The 19,038-nt window shown below is 61.2% G+C and overlaps 4 protein-coding genes across 7 annotated transcripts; 1 reads left to right on the forward strand and 3 right to left on the reverse strand.

Moving 5' to 3' along the window:
* Window positions 1-314: 314 nt before the first annotated feature.
* ZMYND10 (zinc finger MYND-type containing 10) lies at window positions 315-10,114 on the reverse strand. Its single transcript, XM_059479927.1, has 12 exons — window positions 9,829-10,114; window positions 9,245-9,353; window positions 8,620-8,736; window positions 7,552-7,605; window positions 7,314-7,466; window positions 5,367-5,455; window positions 4,984-5,084; window positions 3,641-3,813; window positions 3,231-3,356; window positions 1,348-1,469; window positions 1,048-1,173; window positions 315-583 (listed from the first exon to the last, which is right to left on the reverse strand). Exons 1-12 carry the CDS (start codon window positions 9,921-9,923, stop codon window positions 502-504), a joined length of 1,347 nt encoding a protein of 448 aa, XP_059335910.1. The 5' UTR covers window positions 9,924-10,114; the 3' UTR covers window positions 315-501.
* NPRL2 (NPR2 like, GATOR1 complex subunit) lies at window positions 9,976-14,403 on the reverse strand. 3 transcript variants are annotated; one of them, XM_059479921.1, is made up of 11 exons: window positions 13,489-14,403; window positions 13,259-13,350; window positions 12,580-12,748; window positions 12,238-12,346; window positions 11,824-11,960; window positions 11,453-11,550; window positions 11,242-11,278; window positions 11,035-11,128; window positions 10,843-10,960; window positions 10,496-10,638; window positions 9,976-10,210 (listed from the first exon to the last, which is right to left on the reverse strand). In XM_059479921.1, exons 1-11 carry the CDS (start codon window positions 13,558-13,560, stop codon window positions 10,143-10,145), a joined length of 1,137 nt encoding a protein of 378 aa, XP_059335904.1. In that variant the 5' UTR covers window positions 13,561-14,403; the 3' UTR covers window positions 9,976-10,142. The 3 variants fall into 3 exon arrangements, with proteins under 3 accessions (XP_059335904.1, XP_059335903.1, XP_059335905.1); XM_059479920.1 differs by having other exon boundaries at window positions 13,259-14,403; XM_059479922.1 differs by lacking the exon at window positions 13,489-14,403 and having other exon boundaries at window positions 13,072-13,294.
* On the forward strand, window positions 13,346-15,742 carry LOC132078046 (transmembrane reductase CYB561D2). 2 transcript variants are annotated; one of them, XM_059479926.1, is made up of 3 exons: window positions 13,346-13,491; window positions 14,021-14,058; window positions 14,360-15,742. In XM_059479926.1, exons 2-3 carry the CDS (start codon window positions 14,047-14,049, stop codon window positions 14,861-14,863), a joined length of 516 nt encoding a protein of 171 aa, XP_059335909.1. In that variant the 5' UTR covers window positions 13,346-13,491; window positions 14,021-14,046; the 3' UTR covers window positions 14,864-15,742. The 2 variants fall into 2 exon arrangements, with proteins under 2 accessions (XP_059335909.1, XP_059335908.1); XM_059479925.1 differs by lacking the exon at window positions 13,346-13,491 and adding an exon at window positions 13,803-13,929.
* A 176-nt stretch (window positions 15,743-15,918) lies between these two features.
* On the reverse strand, window positions 15,919-18,737 carry TMEM115 (transmembrane protein 115). The gene is made up of 2 exons (XM_059479923.1): window positions 17,815-18,737; window positions 15,919-17,108 (listed from the first exon to the last, which is right to left on the reverse strand). Exons 1-2 carry the CDS (start codon window positions 18,666-18,668, stop codon window positions 16,904-16,906), a joined length of 1,059 nt encoding a protein of 352 aa, XP_059335906.1. The 5' UTR covers window positions 18,669-18,737; the 3' UTR covers window positions 15,919-16,903.
* Between the last annotated feature and the right edge of the window lie 301 nt (window positions 18,738-19,038).

Here is a 19,038-nt window from a genome sequence, read left to right on the forward strand (position 1 = left end):
ATGAATGGTCCCTGCAAGGTGGGAGATGACAAATACCCAAGAAACTCTTTCTCACAGCAAGAGGCTCGTGCAAACCACATCCTCTGCTCCCCACACTGCTCTAACAATGGTAAAAGGCAGCATAGGGGCCTTCTCACTCCCTTCCCTCCCCAGCTGCAGTAAGGTAACCACAACCTTATAGGCTTTTTTGGGTTCTCTGGGATTTCTGTTGTTGCAGAGGGGAAAATGGACACATGCCTCTAACTGTGGAAGGGAGGGGAGGAAGCAGTTTGTTACCTTCAGCTAGGAGAGAAAAAGCAAAAGCCAAGCAGCTCTGGAATGCACAAGGAGTTTTACTGGAGAAGGCAGCACGGTGGGGTGGTGGGAGAGGAGAGGCTGACCCTGCCTGGGGCTGCGAGCAGGCAGAAGGGGCCTTTGCCAGCTTCTTTCCAGCTCTGGGCTGCATGCTGGGGGAATCTCTGCCTCTCTGAGCCATTGGCCAGATGCCAGACACCTCTTTTCTTACAGGTCATCCACACTCGGCACCTTGGCCATCAGGTCACAGGCAGGCTTGTGCTTCTGCCAGTGCTGCACCTGGCATGCCCTGCAGAGGGGGAAGCTGCTCTCAGGGCACTGGAGTCACATCCATCCCTGGGGGCAAAGCAGCTAGGAACAAATTCCAGCACACACCCCTCTGGGAGCTGGGGGAGAGCTGATACAGCCCAGCATTAGACCAAGAGGAGGGTGGATGTGGCCCCAGTCCTGGGGGTTAAGAAGGTTTAAAGCCAGACCTTGCCAGATGGTTCAGGACCAGAGATTTAATTTAGTGCCACCGTCCCAGCTGCCACATCCCAGCCGGTCACCTGCACCCACAGGGTCATGGGTGCTTTCCTACCAAGGTGGGGACGAGGGAGGCAGCGTCACCACGGAAAACCCAGCCTGTCACTGCTGCCACTGTGGGCAGAGGCAGCTCAGCACCTCGCAGCTGCAACACAACCCTCACCAGCACCTCCTCCCCCAGCAGCCCAGCACATCAGCCTCCCCACAAGACTGGGAGGGCTCCCTTACCGTGAGCAGTACCACTCATTCCGGCAGCGAGAGCAGCGCTTGGCTGCCTCTGCCCCACACACCCTGCAGCGGGGCTTGTCGGGGGCCAGAGCCTCCAAGATGTCCAGGCTGTAGGTCTGTGCCCACCTGTGCAGGCAGAGAGGGGTGAGGCTGCTTACAGGGAATGAGCTGTCCCTGCTGCACCCTGCCGCTGAGGGGACAGTGCCAGGCAGTGCCACAGACCCCTCTGTGCTCCCAGTGCTGAGCCCCAGCCCTGCTCATGGCTCCACTGGGCTCTCTGCATACCTGCCCCAGCCTCACCTGCGTGCCTGCAACTTCAGCTCCTCATCAGTGGGGCTGAAGGCATGCTTCACCTGGTGCTTGGCAATGGCCTCCCACTTCCCTGAGTTCTTCTTGAGGATGTGGTCCCAGATGACAGGAACCTGGTGGGAGAGGCAGGGCAGGAGGAAGAGGTGCTAACAGCCTGAAAAGGGTGCTGTGGTTTGGGGGGAAGGCAGCCAGGCCTGGGCACAAGAAGCATGGCCCTCCAGGAGGGCAAGCAGAGGCAGAGGTGCTCAGGGTATGCTTTTGGGTACATGGAGGGGACGGATCCACCATCAGTGGGCACTGAGGTGAAACAAGGCCAAACCTTTGGGGTGCAGTTGGGAATGGGTGCTCAGCCTGGAGGCCTGGGCTGCTGAGAAGGAAGCCCTGGGAGCTCAGCACCCTGTGTGTGGCAGTGGTGTGAACCCCGTGCTCCATGGCCGTTGGTCTGAGCAGATTTTTCCGCTCGTCACTTCCCTGAAGATGAACGAACGGGGAAGGGCTGGACAGCCAGAGGAACATCCCAGCCAAGAGCAGCGTGCCCAGCTCAGCCTCTGGAGGAGACCATGCTGCTTCAAACAGCACTGCCTTCTCCAGCAGGGTAAAAATAGCCAAGGAAGGGGAGGAGGCTGCTCTGGGAGCAGGCAAATGGAAAAAAGGCCTTTCCTTAGCTTGGCTCAGCAACAAGGAGTGAGTTCAGCACTCTCTAAACAGAGCAGGGAGCCCATGTGTGTGCTTCCCACTGCCTGCCCTGGGTTCAGCCCCAGCCTTGGCAGGGGCAGCAGCAGCACTGGCACAAAAGCAGAGCTATGGAGAAGGGCAGCAGCCTGGTGAGGGCTGGAGGAGGTCCCCAGCAGGGCAGCTGCTTGTCACTGGGCCACCAATACGCTGGCAGTCAAGGCACGGGGTGTGAATCCATGTCCACCTCCATCCACCCTGCTGCCATCCCCAGCCCCAACAGCTCAGCTGCCAGTCTGCAGCTTCCCCAGCTCCAGCTCCCAGCCTGGGCCATGCCTCCAGCTCAGCCACAGCACCTCTGACAGGGCACAGCACCCTCCTGCCAGGCCACACAGCCAGCTGGGACGGGGACAGCATGCTCCCATTGGGGACAGCGTGCTCCCACTGGGGACAGCCCAGACAGCCACTGCCCAACAGACCCATCTCCTCCAGGAAGTGCTGTGGGAGTCTCTGGCAGTGGGGAAGAGCCTCTGTGCTTCTAGTTCTTCTCAGCAGCCTCTCTGCAGGTCTGCCCCCACACTCAGTTTCTCCCCTCAGCTCACAAGAAGGCAGTAGAAACACATTAAAACACTTTTCTCCAAAGATTACCACCACATGAATTAAAACCCCCAAGAACCTCTTGGCTGTTTAAAGACCATCATGGCCAAACTCCCAAAGGCCCAGACACCAGCTGGGACCAGTTTAACTCCAGATTCTATTACCAGATCATGATGTCCCTCTGTACAAGTGTGCCAAGCAGCCTCAGACCAGGGCTGTAAAAGGGGACTTCCCTAGGGAGTCCAGAATTCACCAGGAAAACACTGATAGATGTCAAATGAAGAGTTAATTGTCAAAACAAGCCAGTGTCCATGTCTGCCCTACACAGCTGCCATCCCAGGGGCTCACTGTGACCTGGAGAGCTGTTTATAACCCAGCATTTATGCTTTTAGAGTGATTGCTTGGCCACTGCAGGGCAGGACAAGGCTCTCACGTCAGCCACAGCAGCTTTGCTGGCAATAAGGGTGTAACTGAAATGGGTTCTTGGCTGTTTTTCCAGGGCATCATCACTCCAGGGCTGAGCTTGGTGGAAGAAAAATAGGGTAGGGAGCCATCAGGCTTAATCCAGAGCTTAATCCAGAGGTGAAGGAAAAGTCACAGAATACCTGCTCCAGGATGAGATCCTTTTTGGGAGGAGCAGGATCTGTCACTGCGAGGTAACTCAGAAATCTCTGCATCTCCACCAGGTTGGGCAGCTGGTCAATGAGGACATCTGTCAGGAATGCACGGAGCTGTGGCCATGGAGCAGGGACAAAAGTGAAAGGAGAGGGGTCAGAACAAGGGAGTGAGAGCTGGGGATGCAGCAGGGCAAGAGCAGGGATGTGAGGGGCAGGGGCATAGACACCAGTGGGGGTCTCACGAGGTGCACTCACACACACAAGCTTTGCTGCTGCTGCTAAAGAGACAGATCTGCTGTCCTCCCACCACTGGCTCCTGGAGCCCTCAGTGAGGATGGGCACAGATATCTGGGGGTGCCCAGTGCTGGCCAGGCCCCCCAGGTGCTGCAGGGTCCTACCTTGAGGAGCTGGCTCTTGTTGAAGCCATCGCAGCGGTATTTGCGCTGGCACTCGGGGCTGAGCAGCAGGTTCAGCAGGGCAAGCCACACCTGCCCATCCAGCTTGGTCATCTTCCCCTGCTCCTCAGGGGGCACCACGTGCCACGTGCCATTCTCAAACTTCTTGAGCTTGCCTGAGGGACAGAAGGACAGGGAGACACAGTGCTGCCTGGGGGGAGACAGCTCAGAAGGGGGATGCTGGCCTGTGCTCACCCTCTGCCTCAGTTTTCCCACCCTTTGCTCCACACAGCAGCCTACTTGGTACTGAGGCAAAATATTAGAGAACATGAAAAGCAGAAAAGACATGTATTAAACCAATATTGCTGTGGCAGGAACAAAAGATCCCCGAGACACATCCCTCTGTACTTGGCCAGGAGTGTAGAGCACTAGTGGGCAACACAACAGAGTGGGTGCAGAGACCCATTTTGGGGTACCAGCATGGTCACTCTTCTCGAGTTTCCTCTGCCAGGCAAAGCCAGAAGCAGCATGACTACAAAAGAGATGACAAAACAAGCTCCAACAGCTACTGTGTGGCTCTAGGGGATGGAGCAGGATGTGACCCTGCATCTGCACAGCCTGGAAATGCCTTTGTGCTCGTCTCTTTGCAGTCCCTCCCTCAGGGCCCTGATCAAAGCTCCCTCTCATAGCCCCAGCACACAGGCAGGGCGCAGGGATGTGTTTGTGGCTGCAGGAAGGAGGAAAGCTCCTGCAGCCAGCTGGGCTGCTCTGGGCAGGCACAGCTCCTGCTCCCTGCAGCTCTTCCTGCCCTGCCCTGAGCGGTTCCCACAGCCAGGGAGGCAGGGCCAGCCTGGGGGGCTCTGGGGGCCGTGCCTGGCTGCAGAGCTGGGGCACCATGTCCAATGGGCACAGCCTGACCAGGGGCCTTTGGCAAAAGTGAAGCTCAGGGACCAGCAGCACAATCAGGGCAATGTTTGCTGCCTGGGGGGGACCACGTCTGGCTCTAGGAAGTGCTGCCCCAAAAGGTGCAGAGAAGCTGGGACAGGCACTCTGGTGTTTCTGTGTGCAGAACACTCCTCAGAGGAGCACGTGGGGCTGGCTGAGGAGCTACACTCCAGTGCTGGCTGTGATCACTCAGAGACCCAGCCCTGTGTGAGGATCAGCCTTTGTTTGGGAGCACTGCCGGGTCCCCAGCCCAGCTGTGCTGCAGCTGCTCAGAGCTGAACAGCTCCAGGAGGGAGCACTGAGGAGCTGGAGGGGGAACAGCTCTGCAGGGGCTCCCACAGCAGATCCCAGGGGATGCACATCCAGCACAGTGTCCCAGAGACCAGGGGCATGATCCATACCTGCTTCCCAGCAGCTCCAGGGGCAGTGCTCCACCAGCTCGACAAGGAGGCAGGGCAGGTTGTGGGTGTTCAGCATCCGTGTCAGGGCACTCAGGGGCAGACTGGAGATTTGACAGAAAGGGAGAAATGGCACTCACAGTTTAATGCCAGAATTTGTATCTACAAAAGCTCCCTGAGGCAGCTGGGAGAGGCAGGAGAGGAACAATGATCTGAGTTCCCAGGAGTAGCATGGAGCAGGGTGGATTGCTGCTGTGTTTCCTCCCAGAGCACAGTGCCACTGCCACTGTGAAGTTGCTGAAGGGGGTCCAGGGACCCTCCTGACCCCACAGGAATCCCACCCACAGAGCTGGGCACATCCTCTGCTGCTGCTCCTGGGTCCCTACCTGTCCAGATGGTCAGTGATGAAGCGCAGCACGGACAGGGCCTTCAGGGAAATCTCAAACTCCATCACCTCTGCCTGCTTCTGCAGCTCCTGTGGAGAGACAGCAGCAGCCTTGGTTGGGATTTCAGGCCCCATTTCCCAGGAGCTACAGAGAGACAGGCTGTTGACTGCACTGGTAACCACAGTCTGGCTAGGAAAACAGAGCCCTGAAAAAGTTTCTTGTCTCCACTGTGCCAGCACTGCCTGTTTGCCAACACAGCACAGAAGTGCTTGCAGCCTGCAGTTGCTCTTCCCTCATGTCCTTGCTCCTAATGGGTCATGGGTGGCTCCTGACTGCAGTGCTCCTGCACAGGAAAACCCCCTGAAAGAGGCTGGCCCCAAATTTTGCCTCTCCCCCTTTCTGGGACCATCTTGTGGCCCATGGCCCTGCAGAGACCTGTGAGGGTTGAAGGAGGGAGGAGCTGCATGATCAGCAGAGGAACCAGAGGAGGAGGAAGAGGAAGGAGAAACTTGGCCCTGGTGCAGCTGCAGTCCTGCCTCCACCCCTCCTGGATGTGCCTCTTCCCTCCAGCTTGGGAACAGCCAACTCAAATATCTGCTGTGGTTATCCCAGCCCCCAGCTGTGCCATGCTCTGCAGGCACCCAGGTCCTTCCCTTCCCCTCATCCCCATCAGCCTGAGCACTCTGGCTCAGCCTCTCTGAGACCAGGGCAGGCCATTCTCAGAAGTGCCAAGTCCTTATCCCTGGCTTGGGCAGAGCTTCTCTCAGCCCCAATGCAGCTCACACTTGGTGAGCAGAGCTCTGACCTCAGCTTCCTGTATTTCTCCAAAAAGCCACTGCAGCAGTTGCTGTCCAGATTTCTGTGGGCAGCTGCTCTGTGCTCCCTGTGCTGGTGCCCCACAGTTACTAAGAGAGCCTTGTGGGCTCTTCCCTGCCTCCTCCCTCTCCAAACTGCCCTAGTGAGGTTTGTCCCACAGCTCCTCCTTGTACCCAGACCTCATCTCTGCTGCCTTGAGACAGGGACTGTCTTTTGTCAAGGGGACAACAGAACAGGGGTTACCACCATACACAGCTCCAAAGGACAACAGGCTCCACAGCCCAGGAGATGGCAGGAACAGCTTTTTCACAGGGGTTATTGTACACAGGGTCAGGAGAGGCTGGAATGAATCAGAGGAAACCAGGCTCTCTGGAAGATGAGTGCTTTTGAGAGTCCTATTGGCTAGAAAAGGCCTAGGTTTTTGTGTTCGTGTCAAAAGCAGTAACAGACGCACCCCTTTCCCCTCCCCAGCTGGGAAAACATTTCCTGGAAAACATCCCTATTGTGCTCCAGATCCCTCCGCTTCCTTCCCTTTTCTGAGAGAGAAGTATGTGCTTGGGCAGCAAGCCAAGGGATGGAGGGGAGGTCCAGGCTCTGCCTTTAGCCCTGCTCTCCCAGACACTCCTCCTGCTGTGCAGCTCCAGGTGCTGAGAAGGCAAAGACAGCTCCTGCTCTGGGAAGGGGTGTGTGTGCCAGCCTGGGAATAGCTGGCTGGGAAAGCTCTGGGATCCAGGAGGTGTTTTTCAGGGAATAAAGGAAGCTGGGGGAAGGACATGAGGACAATTCCTGGTTGTTAGGAGAACTCTCTCATGGTTAACCTGGCTGGCTGTACTGGCAGCCTGATCCGGGGTGGCTTCCCAAACTTCAGGGAGAGATATCCACACAGCTTCCAAGAGCAACAGCAAATGGCCAAACCCCTCTACTGAATATTTTGCCCATCAGCTCCCCAGCATGTCCTGCAGGAAGCCTCAGGCTGGCACTAGCAGCAGGCAGGGCAGGGTGGAGGGGTGTGGATGCAGCCACAGGCACAGGGAAGCACCAGACACACCCCGAGGTGGGCAAGAGGTGCCAGGGCTGCCACCCATGGAAAGGCCTCCCTGTGCCCAGGGAGCTCCAGGGCTTTCTCCTGACCTGCATGGACGAGGGGCTGGCCAGAGGCTCAGCACGGAGCTCTGCTGAGGTCGCTGCTGGGGCCGCGGTGCTCCGAGCTGCCAGCAGGGTCAGCTTGCGGTGGCAGTAATCGATCAGGTCCAGGATGCTGTCCTCGGCTGACTCGCAGATCTCCTGCACAGCCACAAGGGGCTCACACAGCTCAGTCCTCAGTGTTCCACCCCAGGGGCTTCCCAGCTGGGAAAGCCGAACCTCTCACCTTGTGAAAGAACGCCGTCTCCAGGAGGTTGATGATGGAGGCTTCGTGGTGCAGCTGTGGGAGGAGAATGGCAACAGTGAGTGACAGTGGAGCAGCACTGGGACAGGGAAAATGGCTCTTCTGAGAAGCTGCTTATGTAGCTGTGACCAAAGAGAAAAACACAAGTGATGCAACCTTCAAAACAGCTCCAGTTCATGCAGTTCATGTTGATATTTATGCTGACATGCCTGTGACACTCCAACATCCCAATGGAGGGCCACACTTCCCAGCAGGGCTCTTCAGGGCTCAGCCAGTGCGGCAGGGCAGGACAGCCACTGCCCTCGGGCACGCTGCAGCTCTGGCACAGAACAGAGCCAGTGCCTGAGCTGGGGCAGTGCTCTGCAGGGCTGTGCTCCTGCAGGCCCTGGGACTGGGGCACACAGCCCTGTCCAGGACTGGCAGCTATGGCATAGCTGCCCTGAGGCAATTGGGTGCTCAGGGAAAACACCACCATGCCCCTGCAGGGTGTTACTCTGGACTGAAAATGGGTTAAAACCTCCAAGCCTCAGGCAGATGTTCCTTAGCTCAAGGGCTGCATCCCACTGCAAGGAAGCCTAGATCTGGAGATCACTCCCTTGCCAAGAATGGCCCAAGGGACCACTGCTCCCAGGAGCTCAGTAATAAAAAGTCACATTTTTGTTAGCCCAGAGGCACATAACACTGGAGAGCCTCTGGCTAGAGAAAAACAGTGCTCAGAGGGGGAAAAAACACCCCAGGGAGCAGGGGCAGCACTGGGAGCCACAGCCAGGAGCACAGCTGCCTCAGGAATGGCTTTTGCTGCACACAGCAGCCCCTGCAAGCCCCTGTGTGGGATCACAGAGGGGACAGCTCTCCACAAAGCCAAGCTTCCCTGGGTCCCTGTCCCTCCTGGGCCAAGGCTATGGGCTTGTATGGGTTTTGGGAAACCAGGCCCTTCCTCCTGTGTCCCACTGCCCATCTCAGCCCCGAGACCTTCAGGGTGACATTTCTTTTCCAGCAGAGCTGTGTCTGACCCATTTCCAGGCTGGTTCCCAGCACCCCTGTACTCACCACCACGTAGATGGGGAAGGTGCTTCTCGGCTTGAAGTCCTGCAGCCGGCACAGCACGGGGAAGACCTTGTGCTTCCAGATCTCCACAGAGATCAGCTCCCCAATGAGAACAGGAATCTGGACAGGGAAGGGATGGGGAAGCGAGGCCTTTCAGACCAGGGCTGCAGGGGGGACCAGTCTGTTGCTCATGGTCAGCCCCACTGGAGTCACCCAGGGGCACTCTGAACCCTTCCAGCTCAGCAGCTCCTCACAGCAGGGCACAGCTCCTGAGGCTGCAGAGGGGAAGGTGACCCCAAGGAGCTGACCAGGTCCAGACAACCTCACAGCCTGGGACTGGGACCCCTCAGGCATAGGGCAGAGATCTGCAACTGGAGGGACCAGTGCATCAAGGGGACCAAAACAACCTCCAAGAGAGAAACCAGACACCAGCAAGTAGAAATACCACAGCTTGACCTTTAATTTTTTAAAAAACCAAACTGGCACACCACCAGTCAAATGTCTTTTCCAAAGACATAACACATTATTCAGCATTTTATTCCAAAATTGCACACACTGCCCACAGGGCAAGCCCAGCTGGAGGCTGAGGGTCAGCACGGGGATCACTCCTGCACCCAGGGAGGCTCACCTTGGCATGGCTGACCAGCAGCTCGGTGAGGAGCTGCTCCTGGCCCGCTGAGGCGCTCAGGATGCCGTGCATGTTGAGCTTCTCCACGTACTCGTGCTGCCGCAGCCATCTGGGGGGCAGCCAGTGGGACACCAGTGCCACAGAGCTCTGGGCGCTGCCCTGCGAGGGTCCCTCAGGCAGGGAACCTGCTCTGTAACCCCAGCCCCAAACTGTGCCCTGAGCTCCCCTGGACAGCCCTGCTGCCCCCAGAGCACCGTCTGTCAGTGGGGACAGCACAGACCCAGGGGGAGCCCCTCCATCACCCCCCACCCTCACAGACACCCAGAGCTGGGACCCCTCCTCACCCTGGGCCCTCCAGGAACGCTCCAGAATTGCAGCCCCTTCTCTCACCCCACCTCAGAACCAGGACTCCTCCTGTCTACCCAAAACCTTCTGGAAACCCCCCTTACCCCCACTGTGACCCCTGGGAAGGCCCCAAACAGGGCCCCCTCCTGTGCTCCCACAGCCCCAGTGGGGACCCCCCACATTTAAAGTCCCTCTTTCACGTTCTCCCCTACAAACACCGCACGGCCGTGTCCCCGCACCCCTGCCCGCCGATGTCGCGCAGCTCGGAGCCCTGCAGGGCTCGCACCAGCGCCTCGGCCTCGGCGGGCGGCAGCGGCCCGGGCATGGCGGCCATGGCGTGCGGGTCGCTGTGGCAACGGCGCCGCCGACAGCGCCCCCTGGCGGCGCGGAGGACTCGGGGCGGGCCGGCGGCAGCGGCAGCGCGGGGCGGGCTGTGCTGCCCCCTGGCGGCGCGGAGGAGCGGCCGCGGCCGGCGGGGACACGCGGCGGGGACAGCGAGGGACACAGCGGGGACGCGTGAGGGGACACAGCTCTAGAGAGGGCTATCAGTGCGTCACTTCCAGCACACGATGATGTTGGGGTCATTCTCCAGGCGCTCATCCAGCTCCTTGTAACTCATGCCTGGGGAGGAAGACGGTGGGATGTTAGTGGGTTTCAGTGTGGTGTCAGTAGGGCGCCCAGCAGCGGTGTCAGAGGCTGTGTGGGGTCCCCAAACCCTGCCCCTGGTAACATGGGCTTGGCAGCCTGGCTTGAAGAAGAGCTGGCCCATAGTCCCTGCAGTCTGAAGGCTCCCAAAGGGGCAAGAACCCAGGGCCGGTGCCCGGCTGCGGGCAGGCAGACATGGCCGTGTCCCCCAGCAGCCCTGGGGCACACACACACGGAGCAGAGGATCCTGTGGATCCGTACCAGTCTTGCAGCAGATCTCGTCGTAGCTGTGGCAGCCCGTGTACAGCCGGGCGGGGTGGCTGCGTTCGTCCCGGGCCACCTTGACCGGGTATTTCTGCAGCCGCCGGATCAGGCCCTTCATCAAACCAAACTGGATCAGCCTCCTGGGGATGAGGAGCAAAGAGATGGGACCACAATCCCCAAGGTGCCAAATGGCCCAGCTCCCCACATTCTCTTCTGTTCCACATGCCCCACCACTGCCTCACATTTCCTACCCCACAGACACAGGCTTGAGTACTTCCTGCTCACTGTCTCTGCCGCCCCCAGTGCCACCACTACCCTCAGGGTGTGATCAGGAGGGCTCTGACCTCTCATCCACCCTCTGGAGCTGCAGAGTGTAGCGGGAGATGAGGTCTCGCACGGTGGTGCCAGGGCTCAGCCCGCAGTACAGCTGGAAGACATCCCTGAGGCTGGCTCGCTTGTGCCCTGCAAGGACAAGTCACCACTCAGCTGCCCTGTCCCCCTGCCTGGGCCAGCATCCCCAGGCAGCATCACTGTACCTTGTTTGGTGACATAGGACAGACACTCTTCCTGGAGGCACTTGTCATCCACCAGGTCCTGGACCTTGGGTGTGGTGCAGTAGACATTGGAGTACTGGAGGGTGATGGAAGAGCAGCTCTGCTCAGCTGCAGCTCTGACAGACAGGCCTGGCCCACCCCAACCCTGCCACTGCCCAACTCCCCTCACAGCCCCACGGCCCAACCCACCTGGAGTATAGAGACGAGAGTGACAACCCCGTAGTACCTGCAGAGGGACAGGGAAGGGTGAGAGGAGCCCTGTGGCAGCCCCCACCCCCCTGGGCCGGGCAGTCCTACCGGCACTCACAGCAGCCCCTGCACGGGGGGCACTCACTCACAGCAGGTTCTGCACAGGGGGCACTCACTCACAGCAGCCCCTGCACAGGGGGCACTCACTCACAGCAGGTTCTGCACGGCGATGCGCACCAGGTTCAGCTCCACGTCAGCCTCAGCTGAGATCTTCTGGACGTGCCGGAATCCATCGATGTAGGGCAGAATCTGGGAGGCAGAGGCAGGAGGGAAAGGGCAGAGAGCATTGAGGCATCAGCCTGAAGCCCGAGCAGCTCCCCTGGATCTGGGAGCAGCTGGGATGGGCAGGCTCCATCCCCAAGCGTGCTTTATCCTTGCACTGGTGAATGATTTGCTCACAGGCTCAACCACAATGCCAAGGGCAGCACCAAACTGTGCTCATCAATGTGGGGATCTCAAGGACAGCCCAACTCCCCCACTGGTCTGGAAACAGATCCCCTTCAAAGTGTTAATCACACGGACCTGCTGCGTGGTGAGATCCCACTGAGAGTTGAAGAAGTCATCCTTGTCCTGTGTGAAGACAGGGACATCGTACTCCTGCACGATGGGGGGGTCTGGGCGCTGCTCAATCACCTTCAGGTGGATGGTGTTGGACTCATCTGCCCAGGAAAAGGGGAAAGTTCAGTCTCCATGCAAACCAGTGCAGGAGCCTGCAACCACCAATCCCAGCACACCACAATGGCACACACAACAAGGTGTTTGCAGCCCGTAACGCCATCCCACCCATCCCCTGGAGCCAGTTAAGGCAAGGCTGGCTCAGACACCTCCAGATCCAAGCACAGACAGGCAGAAAGCTGCAGGGAGCAGCACAGGCAGAGCCAACCTGGGCAGGGAATGGCCCAGCTGTCTCCCAGCACAGCCCTGTTCTCGACGTACCTATGGGCAGGGTGCACTTCCCTTTGGCATTCAGCTCCTCCAGCAGGATGGTCATGATGGGAACCAGCTTCTGTTTACTCTCCTCGTTGGAGATGAATCCACTCTCCAGCTGAAGAGAGCAGAAAGTCAAGTCAGCTGCTCCCCACAGGATCACTGGCTACAGCAGCCCAGATCCTGCTCCCCTTTAGAACTGATCTGATCTGATCTGTAGGAAAGCAGTAGCACAATCCCCTCCTCAGTGTAAATCCAGCCCCTGTCCCAGCAATGCCCAGTGGCCCCCACGTGCCCCAGGACCCTGCAGAGGTGCCCACGCTGAGGCAGCCTGGCCGTGCCCAGCCTCACCTCAAGGGTGGTGAGGTACCCAGCCAGCTTCTTCACAATGGGCTCCAGGGCACAGGCCTTGGCTCTGGCGTCGCACACGAAGCCCAGGTTGAAGAGCAGAGCGTTCCTGCTGTACTTCTTGTGCTCGATGCACACGGGGCAGCCGATCAGCTTCTTTTCCATGGCCGTCCTGTGGGGACACCTGTGACCTGCACCTGCGCCCTCAGGCAGCCTCCAGTCCCCCACAGGGAGGGCTCCCAGTCGGCTCTGCAGGTAGGGGCTTCTTTATATTGCAGGAAAAATGGGTGCCTAAGCCCTACATGCTCGGAGTGCAAATCACAGGCTGAAGGGGGAGCGGAGAGGAAAGAGCCCTCAGAAGAAGAAACAGTGTGCTTCGGAAACCCGCACAGCCCTCCTGACTGGTCTGACTTTCCTGCATTATTTAAGGCTGGCGGAGCAGCAGATGCAGCACCAGCCCCCCCAAATGTGAGCGCCCACCCTGTGCACGGGTACCTGGGACACAGCAGTGACCCTGCTGGCCCGGGGCAGGAGCCCAGCGCTGGCAGTGCCACAGCACCGAGCTGCGCTCCACACCGAGCTGTGCTCCCAACCGAGCTGAGCTCCCCACAGAGCTGTGCTCCGCACCGGGCCCGCCGGGACAGTGGCTCCCGGACAGGGACGAGGCTCTGCCCGCACTCACACGGTGATCAGCTTGTTCTGCAGCTCGGGCTTGGTGATCACGTACACCTGGATGGTGTCAAACAGCTCCCGGGAGATGAAGTCCTCGGGGACCTGCGGCGGCACAGGAGGCTCCGTTCCAGCCAAGCGCGTCCCGCTCCGGGGAGAGCCCACCACCCCTGTCCCTGTGCTCCCTTCCCCGACGGTCCAGTCCCAGCCCCCGCCGCGGGCCCCGGGCGGCTCGCTCCGCACCTGGTAGGTGATTTTGGGCCCGAGCGTGGGGTGGAACTCGCTGAAGAACACGCACTCGATGCGGCCACCCATGGCGGGACCCGAGCGGCCGAGCCCCGGCCCAGCCCCGCCGGCCACCGTAGCGCCGCTCCCGCGGAGTCACAGGGCTGCGCGGGGGGCGGGCCCTCACATTGAGCGACAGCACTTCCCGCCATTCAGAGCGCCGCAGCGCGGCGGGGCGGGCCTTAGTGCTGATGGACAGCCCCCTCAGCCAATCGAAGCCCGCGCCGCGGCCCGGCCATGTCGGCAGCGGCGGTTCCGCCCGCCCGGCCAACATGGCCCTGACGGCCGAGACCGAGTCCCGCCTGTACCGCTCGCTACGCGTGGCCTCCGGCGCCGCCGCGCACCTCGTGGCGCTGGGATTCCCCGCCGCCGTGGCCGTGCTGGCGCGGCCCGGATCCAGTGAGTGCCGGTGGGGCCGGGGCCCGGGGCGCGGGGGGGGCCGGATGTCTGAGCTCACCTCAGCTCACCTCACCCTGCGCTTCCCTTCCAGGTCTTTTCTCCTGGCACCCGCTGCTCATGGCCCTCGCGGTAAGTGTCGCTGCCCGATCACCACTCACTGCCAGCGGAGTGCCTGGGTGGTGGGTGCCGGGCCCCGGGAACCCCCGGGTGATGGAGACTGAGCCCCGGGAGCCACCGGGTGAAGGGGAGGCCGAGCCCCGTGAGCCCCCGGGTGATGGAGGCCGAGCCCCCCCGGGTGATGAGTGCCCAGCCCCGGGAGCTCCCGGGTGATGGATGGGAGGCCGAGCCCCGGGCGGTGGGTGCCCAGCCGCCGGAGCCGCGGCGCAGGGCCTTTTGTCCGGTGCCAATGGCGCTGCCCTCTGCCCCCCAGTTCTCGTTCCTGATGACGGAAGCGCTGCTGATCTTCTCCCCGGAGACCTCGCTGCTGCGCTCCTTCTCCCGCAAGGTCCGGGTGCGGGTGCACTGGGCCCTGCAGCTGCTCGCCCTGCTCTGCGCGCTCCTGGGGCTGGCAATCATTACCTACAACAAGCACCTGAACGGCAAGGGCCACTTTGTCACCTGGCACGGGCTGACGGGGCTGCTGGCCGTGCTGTACGCCAGCGGGCAGTGCGCCGGGGGCGTGCTCCTGCTCTACCCCAAGCTGATGAAGAACTGGACTCTGGCCAAGCTGAAGCTGTACCACGCGACCTCAGGCCTGGTGGGCTACCTGCTGGGCTGTGCCAGCCTGATGCTGGGCATGTGCTCCCTCTGGTTCACCACCACGGTGACTGGTGCCTCGTGGTACCTCGCCATGCTGTGTCCCCTCGTCACCAGCCTGGTTATCATGAACCAGGTGAGCAATGCGTACCTGTACCGCAAGCGCAGCCAGCACTGAGGGCTTGCTGCTGACCTGAACTTCCCAGAGCGAGCTGGGCCTCCCCTTGGAGAGAGCTGGCAGCCCCCCTGCTCGCACAGGGTCTTGTTGGAACTTGGTTTCTACCTACTCGTCTTTCCTTAGTCCTGGATTGTCTGTAGTGTCTTGTCCCTGGGGAGCAGCCGCTCCAGATGTGTGTGACAGCTCAGGCCTGCCTCGGTGGGGGTGTTCCCTGGCACAGGTAAAGCTGCAGCTTGGTGCTCAGTGCTGGGAAATGGAGGGCTCACTCAGGATTCCTGCTTCTTTCCCCTTCCCACACAGGGCTGCTTTGGAGCAGGCAGGGCAGGAGCCATCCTGGTGAGGAGGGCAGGGAGTCCCTTCTCTCTCAGGGGCTGCAGCAGGCACCACGCTGCCTCTCCTGCCACGGGGGCAGCTTGACAGCAAAGCACAGGGCACGGTTGTGGCTTCAGCCTGGCAGGGCTGGGGCAGGGTGGTGGCACCCCAGCAATGGTACAGCAGCAGGTGTGTCCCCATGGCAGGGGCAGCTTTGCCCCAAGGGCCTGGGTCTGGACACCCGCTGCCACGCACAAACCCCTCCTCTGTGGGCTGGGCTCGGCCTGCCGGGGTGGGGTCAGTTTACAGAGCAAATTACTGAGCCGGGCTGTGAACGTGCAGCCAGCAAGGCATAGGGAACAGTGAGCACAGGGGGAGGCACAGACCTGGGCAATGAACCCTTGGGAAGGCAGGAAGAAACCTCCTTGCTGGCACAGCAGCCTTCCTTCCAGCACGCATCCTGCTCCCGGCAGGGCTGGAGAGCTGGGACCGGCTCCCAGGCTGAAAAATTCCTCTGTATCCAGAGCTTTTATTCAATAAAAATTTCAGGCAGCTAGAGTGCAACAAGCCCTCTTTACTTTTTGGGTGGGATGGCTTTTGGGGAGCAGGCAGACATCTGTCCCTGCTGGGAGCACCTGGGAAGGAACCCCCTGAACCCCCTCCCCACCTCCTGACAAGAGCCCCCAGGGGCTGCTCTGGGCCGGGCCCCCACCCTGCCCGTGCTCTGCTGCAGGAGCCAGCGCTTTCAAAGAACTCTTTATTGATACCCAAAGGTCTGTGTTCTTCCCATTTGACAAAACCTTCTCGTGTGGTCCTTTAAAAAAATAATCATGACACTGCTGATCCACATCCAGGGCTGGGAATTGCCCACTGGATCAGGAGCTGTGGAGGCTGTTGCAGGGAGCATCCTCTCCATCCAGGAAAAAAACTCCATCAACAAAGAGGGAGGGAAAAGAAAGGGGGAGCCCATATTCTACCTGCAGGAAAGAAAACCTGCTGCCAGAGGAAGCAGCTAGAGTCCCACTGTAAAATTAATTCCAGCTTCTAGTGTAATCTGGCAAACGGATTAGCCGGGGAGCAGCCAAGGGCAGCAGCTCCTCACAGGGGGAGGGGGCAGGAGAGGAAGGAGGAGAGAATCACCACCATGAGAGCCTGGAGCTGGCAGTGCTGGAGCACCACCATGAGGGACTGGGTGGCCTCTTCCTGCCCAGGGTCCTGTCCCCTCCTACCCAACAAACTCCTCACCGCCCCTGGTGAGCTCCTGCTGGGGCAGGGGGAGGCTCCCCACGGGAAAGACCTTTGGAAGAGGAACCCACCAGCCTTCCATTGCCTCAGTTAGGGACAAAACTACCTTCAGAAAGGAGAAAATACGTGTTGAGTGCTCTGGCCAAGCCCTGGCACAGAGGAGAAGCTGACTTGGATCCCACGAGGGCCAGCACAGCGGCTTGGGGCAGGGATCAGCCCCGTGTCCCTCGCCCAGAACAGCTCCCTCTGCCTGCCCCGACTCCACGGCCTGCCCCGGCTGGGGGGGTGGCTCCAGGAGTCCCCGTCCTCGCGGTGGTGGCAGTGTCACTGTCCCGGGTAGGGGGTGCTGGCCGCGAGCAGCAGCAGCGAAGCGTTGGAATGAGGTATCCCCCAGCCTGCGCCGCGGGAGGAGTCCCCGCCCCGGCCAGGGGGACACCAGGGGGATTAGCAGCTCTCACACGGAGACAGGGCGGGAAGGGCCGCTCACAGCTGCGCCGGCGCCTCCTGGAAGCTGATGAGGTTGGACTCCTGGCCAGGGCTCTTCCCGGCCGTGCCGGGCTCGGGCAGCAGTGGGCTGTCGGCCTTCGCTGCTGCTGCCGCCTCCTCCTCATCATCCTCCATGCTGGGCCAGGCTGATTGGTCCTCCACGCGCTTCAGCCGCTCGTTCAAAGCCTTCAGGGCCAGCTGCCTGCAGGACAAGGGCACGTGGGCAGGTTAACCCGGGACAGCGGCGGCTCTGCCCCGTGGGGCACTGGGCAAGGCAGTCCCTGGCTTCCTCCCAACAGGAAAGGGTGGGTTCAGCAGTGCTGGGGAAGACCTGAGCGCCTGCTCCACAGACATGCACTCCGGCTCCCAGACTACTCACACGGAGTTTTCATGCTATGTGGTGCAACTGGAGGCTGTCAGCACAAGGGCTGCTCCGGGAATGGGGAATAAAGTCATAAAGCAGGGCAGAGAAAAGGGAGTGCCAGCTCCCTGTCCAAACCCTCCTGCCAGGAGTCAGGAAGGCCAGTGCTGGCTGTGCTGGAGGGCTGGGGTGTGGGGCTGACTCACTGCCCTCCCCTGGGCCAGAGAGAACTGGTAGAAGGCTGCCACAAACATGGGCTGTCACCCCCCCAGATTGTATCCCTTTCTTCTGCAGGGACCCCTAATCCTGTCTGCCCCTTTCCCAGGATCCCCCTGCTTTTCCATTGCTGCTCCACATCTGCAAGAGCAGGATAATGTCCCACCAGCTCCCTGAAATGCTCCTCACCACCTCCGTGGTAGACCACATGGAGAAGACCCCTCCTGAGCCCCTGCACCTAAATCTCCCCCATTCTCCTTGGCTGTATTTTAAACCGTACCCCCGCTGTCCCTAAACGCGATCCCGCAGGGCAGGGCAGGGCAGGCCGTACCTTCTCCTCTCGGCGTCCTGGGGGTCCGTCCCCGGCAGGCTGATGGTGATGGAGGACGGGGCACCCACGTCGTAGCGCTTGACGGTCTTGCGGCACACCCGCACCTTCACCAGCACGCTGTGCACCAGGTTGGCTACCAGACCCACCACGGGCTGCAGGATCTCGGGGAAGAAAGTGGCGAAGGCGAAGTGGTCGCTCATGTCTCCGCGGCCTCTACTGTGCCGCTGGTAGAAGCGGAGATAGACCCAGCTGGAGAGGAGCCCGAAGCCGTACGAGGCCAGTACATTGCTCTCGACGAGGGCACCGAGCCGCAGCAGAGCCAGGAGAAGGAGCAGGAGCATGGGGACAGCCTTCATTCTGACCTGAGGCACCTTCAGTACGGTGCTGTCCCCCATCGTCTGCTTGAGGGCCACCAAGACGCCCCCGAGGAAGCCCAGGCCGCCGTGGATGCGGACGGCGAACAGATAGTGGAGGCGGAAGGAGGCCACATAGGTGAGGAAGTAGGCGAGGGCGGCCAGGAGCCCCACGGAGATGTTCACCACGGCGAAGAAGACGAGCAGCTCCAGCGCGCCCCACAGGGGCTCCAGCAGCCGCCCGGCCGTGCCCAGTGTGGCCAGGCTGGCCGCCAGCCCCCAGGCGCGCTCCTCCACCAGCCCGTGCGTCAGCAGCGTCCACACCCAGAAGTTGGGGGGCAGGAGGTAGCCGGGCGTCACCCCCAGCCCGTAGGCCGTGTCCAGCCCGAAGGAGAGCAGGTACAGCAGCACCGCGGCGGCGCTCAGCGACTTCACCACCACGCTGGTGCCGGCCAGCGCCGCCAGGAAGTGCTGCCGGGCCACCGGCAGGTACCGCCGCATCTTCGGCCCCGCGGGCGGGACGGGGCGGCCCCGCGGGGGCTGCCCGGCCCCACCCGCCCGCCTCCCCGCGCCGGGCCCCGCGCGGCCCCCGGCCGGCCCCGGCCCCGGCCCCGGCCCCGCTCTCTCCCTCCGCCGCCGCCTCGGGCCAGGCCGCGCTCGGACCCTCCGCTGGGCCAGGCCGGGCGCGGACAAACAGGGCCGCTGCGCATGCGCGGAACGGGGGCGCCGGGGCGGAGCTGTCGTGGGGGCGGGGCCAGGGCGCCGCGGGGCACGCCGGGACTTGTAGTCCGGCCACGTTGGCAGCGCGGGGCGACACGGGACACACGGACGGGGGACACGCGGGAACACGGACATGGAGGGGAGACAGGGA

This window comes from Ammospiza nelsoni, chromosome 11, assembly GCF_027579445.1.
Source record: "Ammospiza nelsoni isolate bAmmNel1 chromosome 11, bAmmNel1.pri, whole genome shotgun sequence".
In the NCBI taxonomy this organism is placed as follows: Eukaryota; Metazoa; Chordata; class Aves; order Passeriformes; family Passerellidae; genus Ammospiza; species Ammospiza nelsoni.

What these genes read in the sequence shown, in the direction of transcription:
- LOC132078046 (XM_059479925.1), top strand. Translation starts at nt 13,803, where the DNA reads ATGGCCCTGACGGCCGAGACCGAGTCCCGCCTGTACCGCTCGCTACGC. An exon ending in GCTGGCGCGGCCCGGATCCA is followed by an intron (nt 13,930 to 14,020) that starts GTGAGTGCCGGT and finishes CTTCCCTTCCAG; the next exon opens with GTCTTTTCTCCTGGCACCCG. An exon ending in CGCTGCTCATGGCCCTCGCG is followed by an intron (nt 14,059 to 14,359) that starts GTAAGTGTCGCT and finishes TCTGCCCCCCAG; the next exon opens with TTCTCGTTCCTGATGACGGA.
- TMEM115 (XM_059479923.1), bottom strand. Translation starts at nt 18,668, where the DNA reads ATGCGGCGGTACCTGCCGGTGGCCCGGCAGCACTTCCTGGCGGCGCTG. An exon ending in CAGGACGCCGAGAGGAGAAG is followed by an intron (nt 17,109 to 17,814) that starts GTACGGCCTGCC and finishes CTTGTCCTGCAG; the next exon opens with GCAGCTGGCCCTGAAGGCTT.
- ZMYND10 (XM_059479927.1), bottom strand. Translation starts at nt 9,923, where the DNA reads ATGGCCGCCATGCCCGGGCCGCTGCCGCCCGCCGAGGCCGAGGCGCTG. An exon ending in CCAGCCCCTCGTCCATGCAG is followed by an intron (nt 5,456 to 7,313) that starts GTCAGGAGAAAG and finishes GTCTCTCCACAG; the next exon opens with GAGCTGCAGAAGCAGGCAGA. An exon ending in AATGAGTGGTACTGCTCACG is followed by an intron (nt 584 to 1,047) that starts GTAAGGGAGCCC and finishes CCCCCTCTGCAG; the next exon opens with GGCATGCCAGGTGCAGCACT.
- NPRL2 (XM_059479920.1), bottom strand. Translation starts at nt 13,560, where the DNA reads ATGGGTGGCCGCATCGAGTGCGTGTTCTTCAGCGAGTTCCACCCCACG. An exon ending in ATCGCCGTGCAGAACCTGCT is followed by an intron (nt 11,279 to 11,452) that starts GTGAGTGAGTGC and finishes GTCCCTCTGCAG; the next exon opens with GTACTACGGGGTTGTCACTC. An exon ending in CGAGATCTGCTGCAAGACTG is followed by an intron (nt 10,211 to 10,495) that starts GTACGGATCCAC and finishes CTTCCTCCCCAG; the next exon opens with GCATGAGTTACAAGGAGCTG.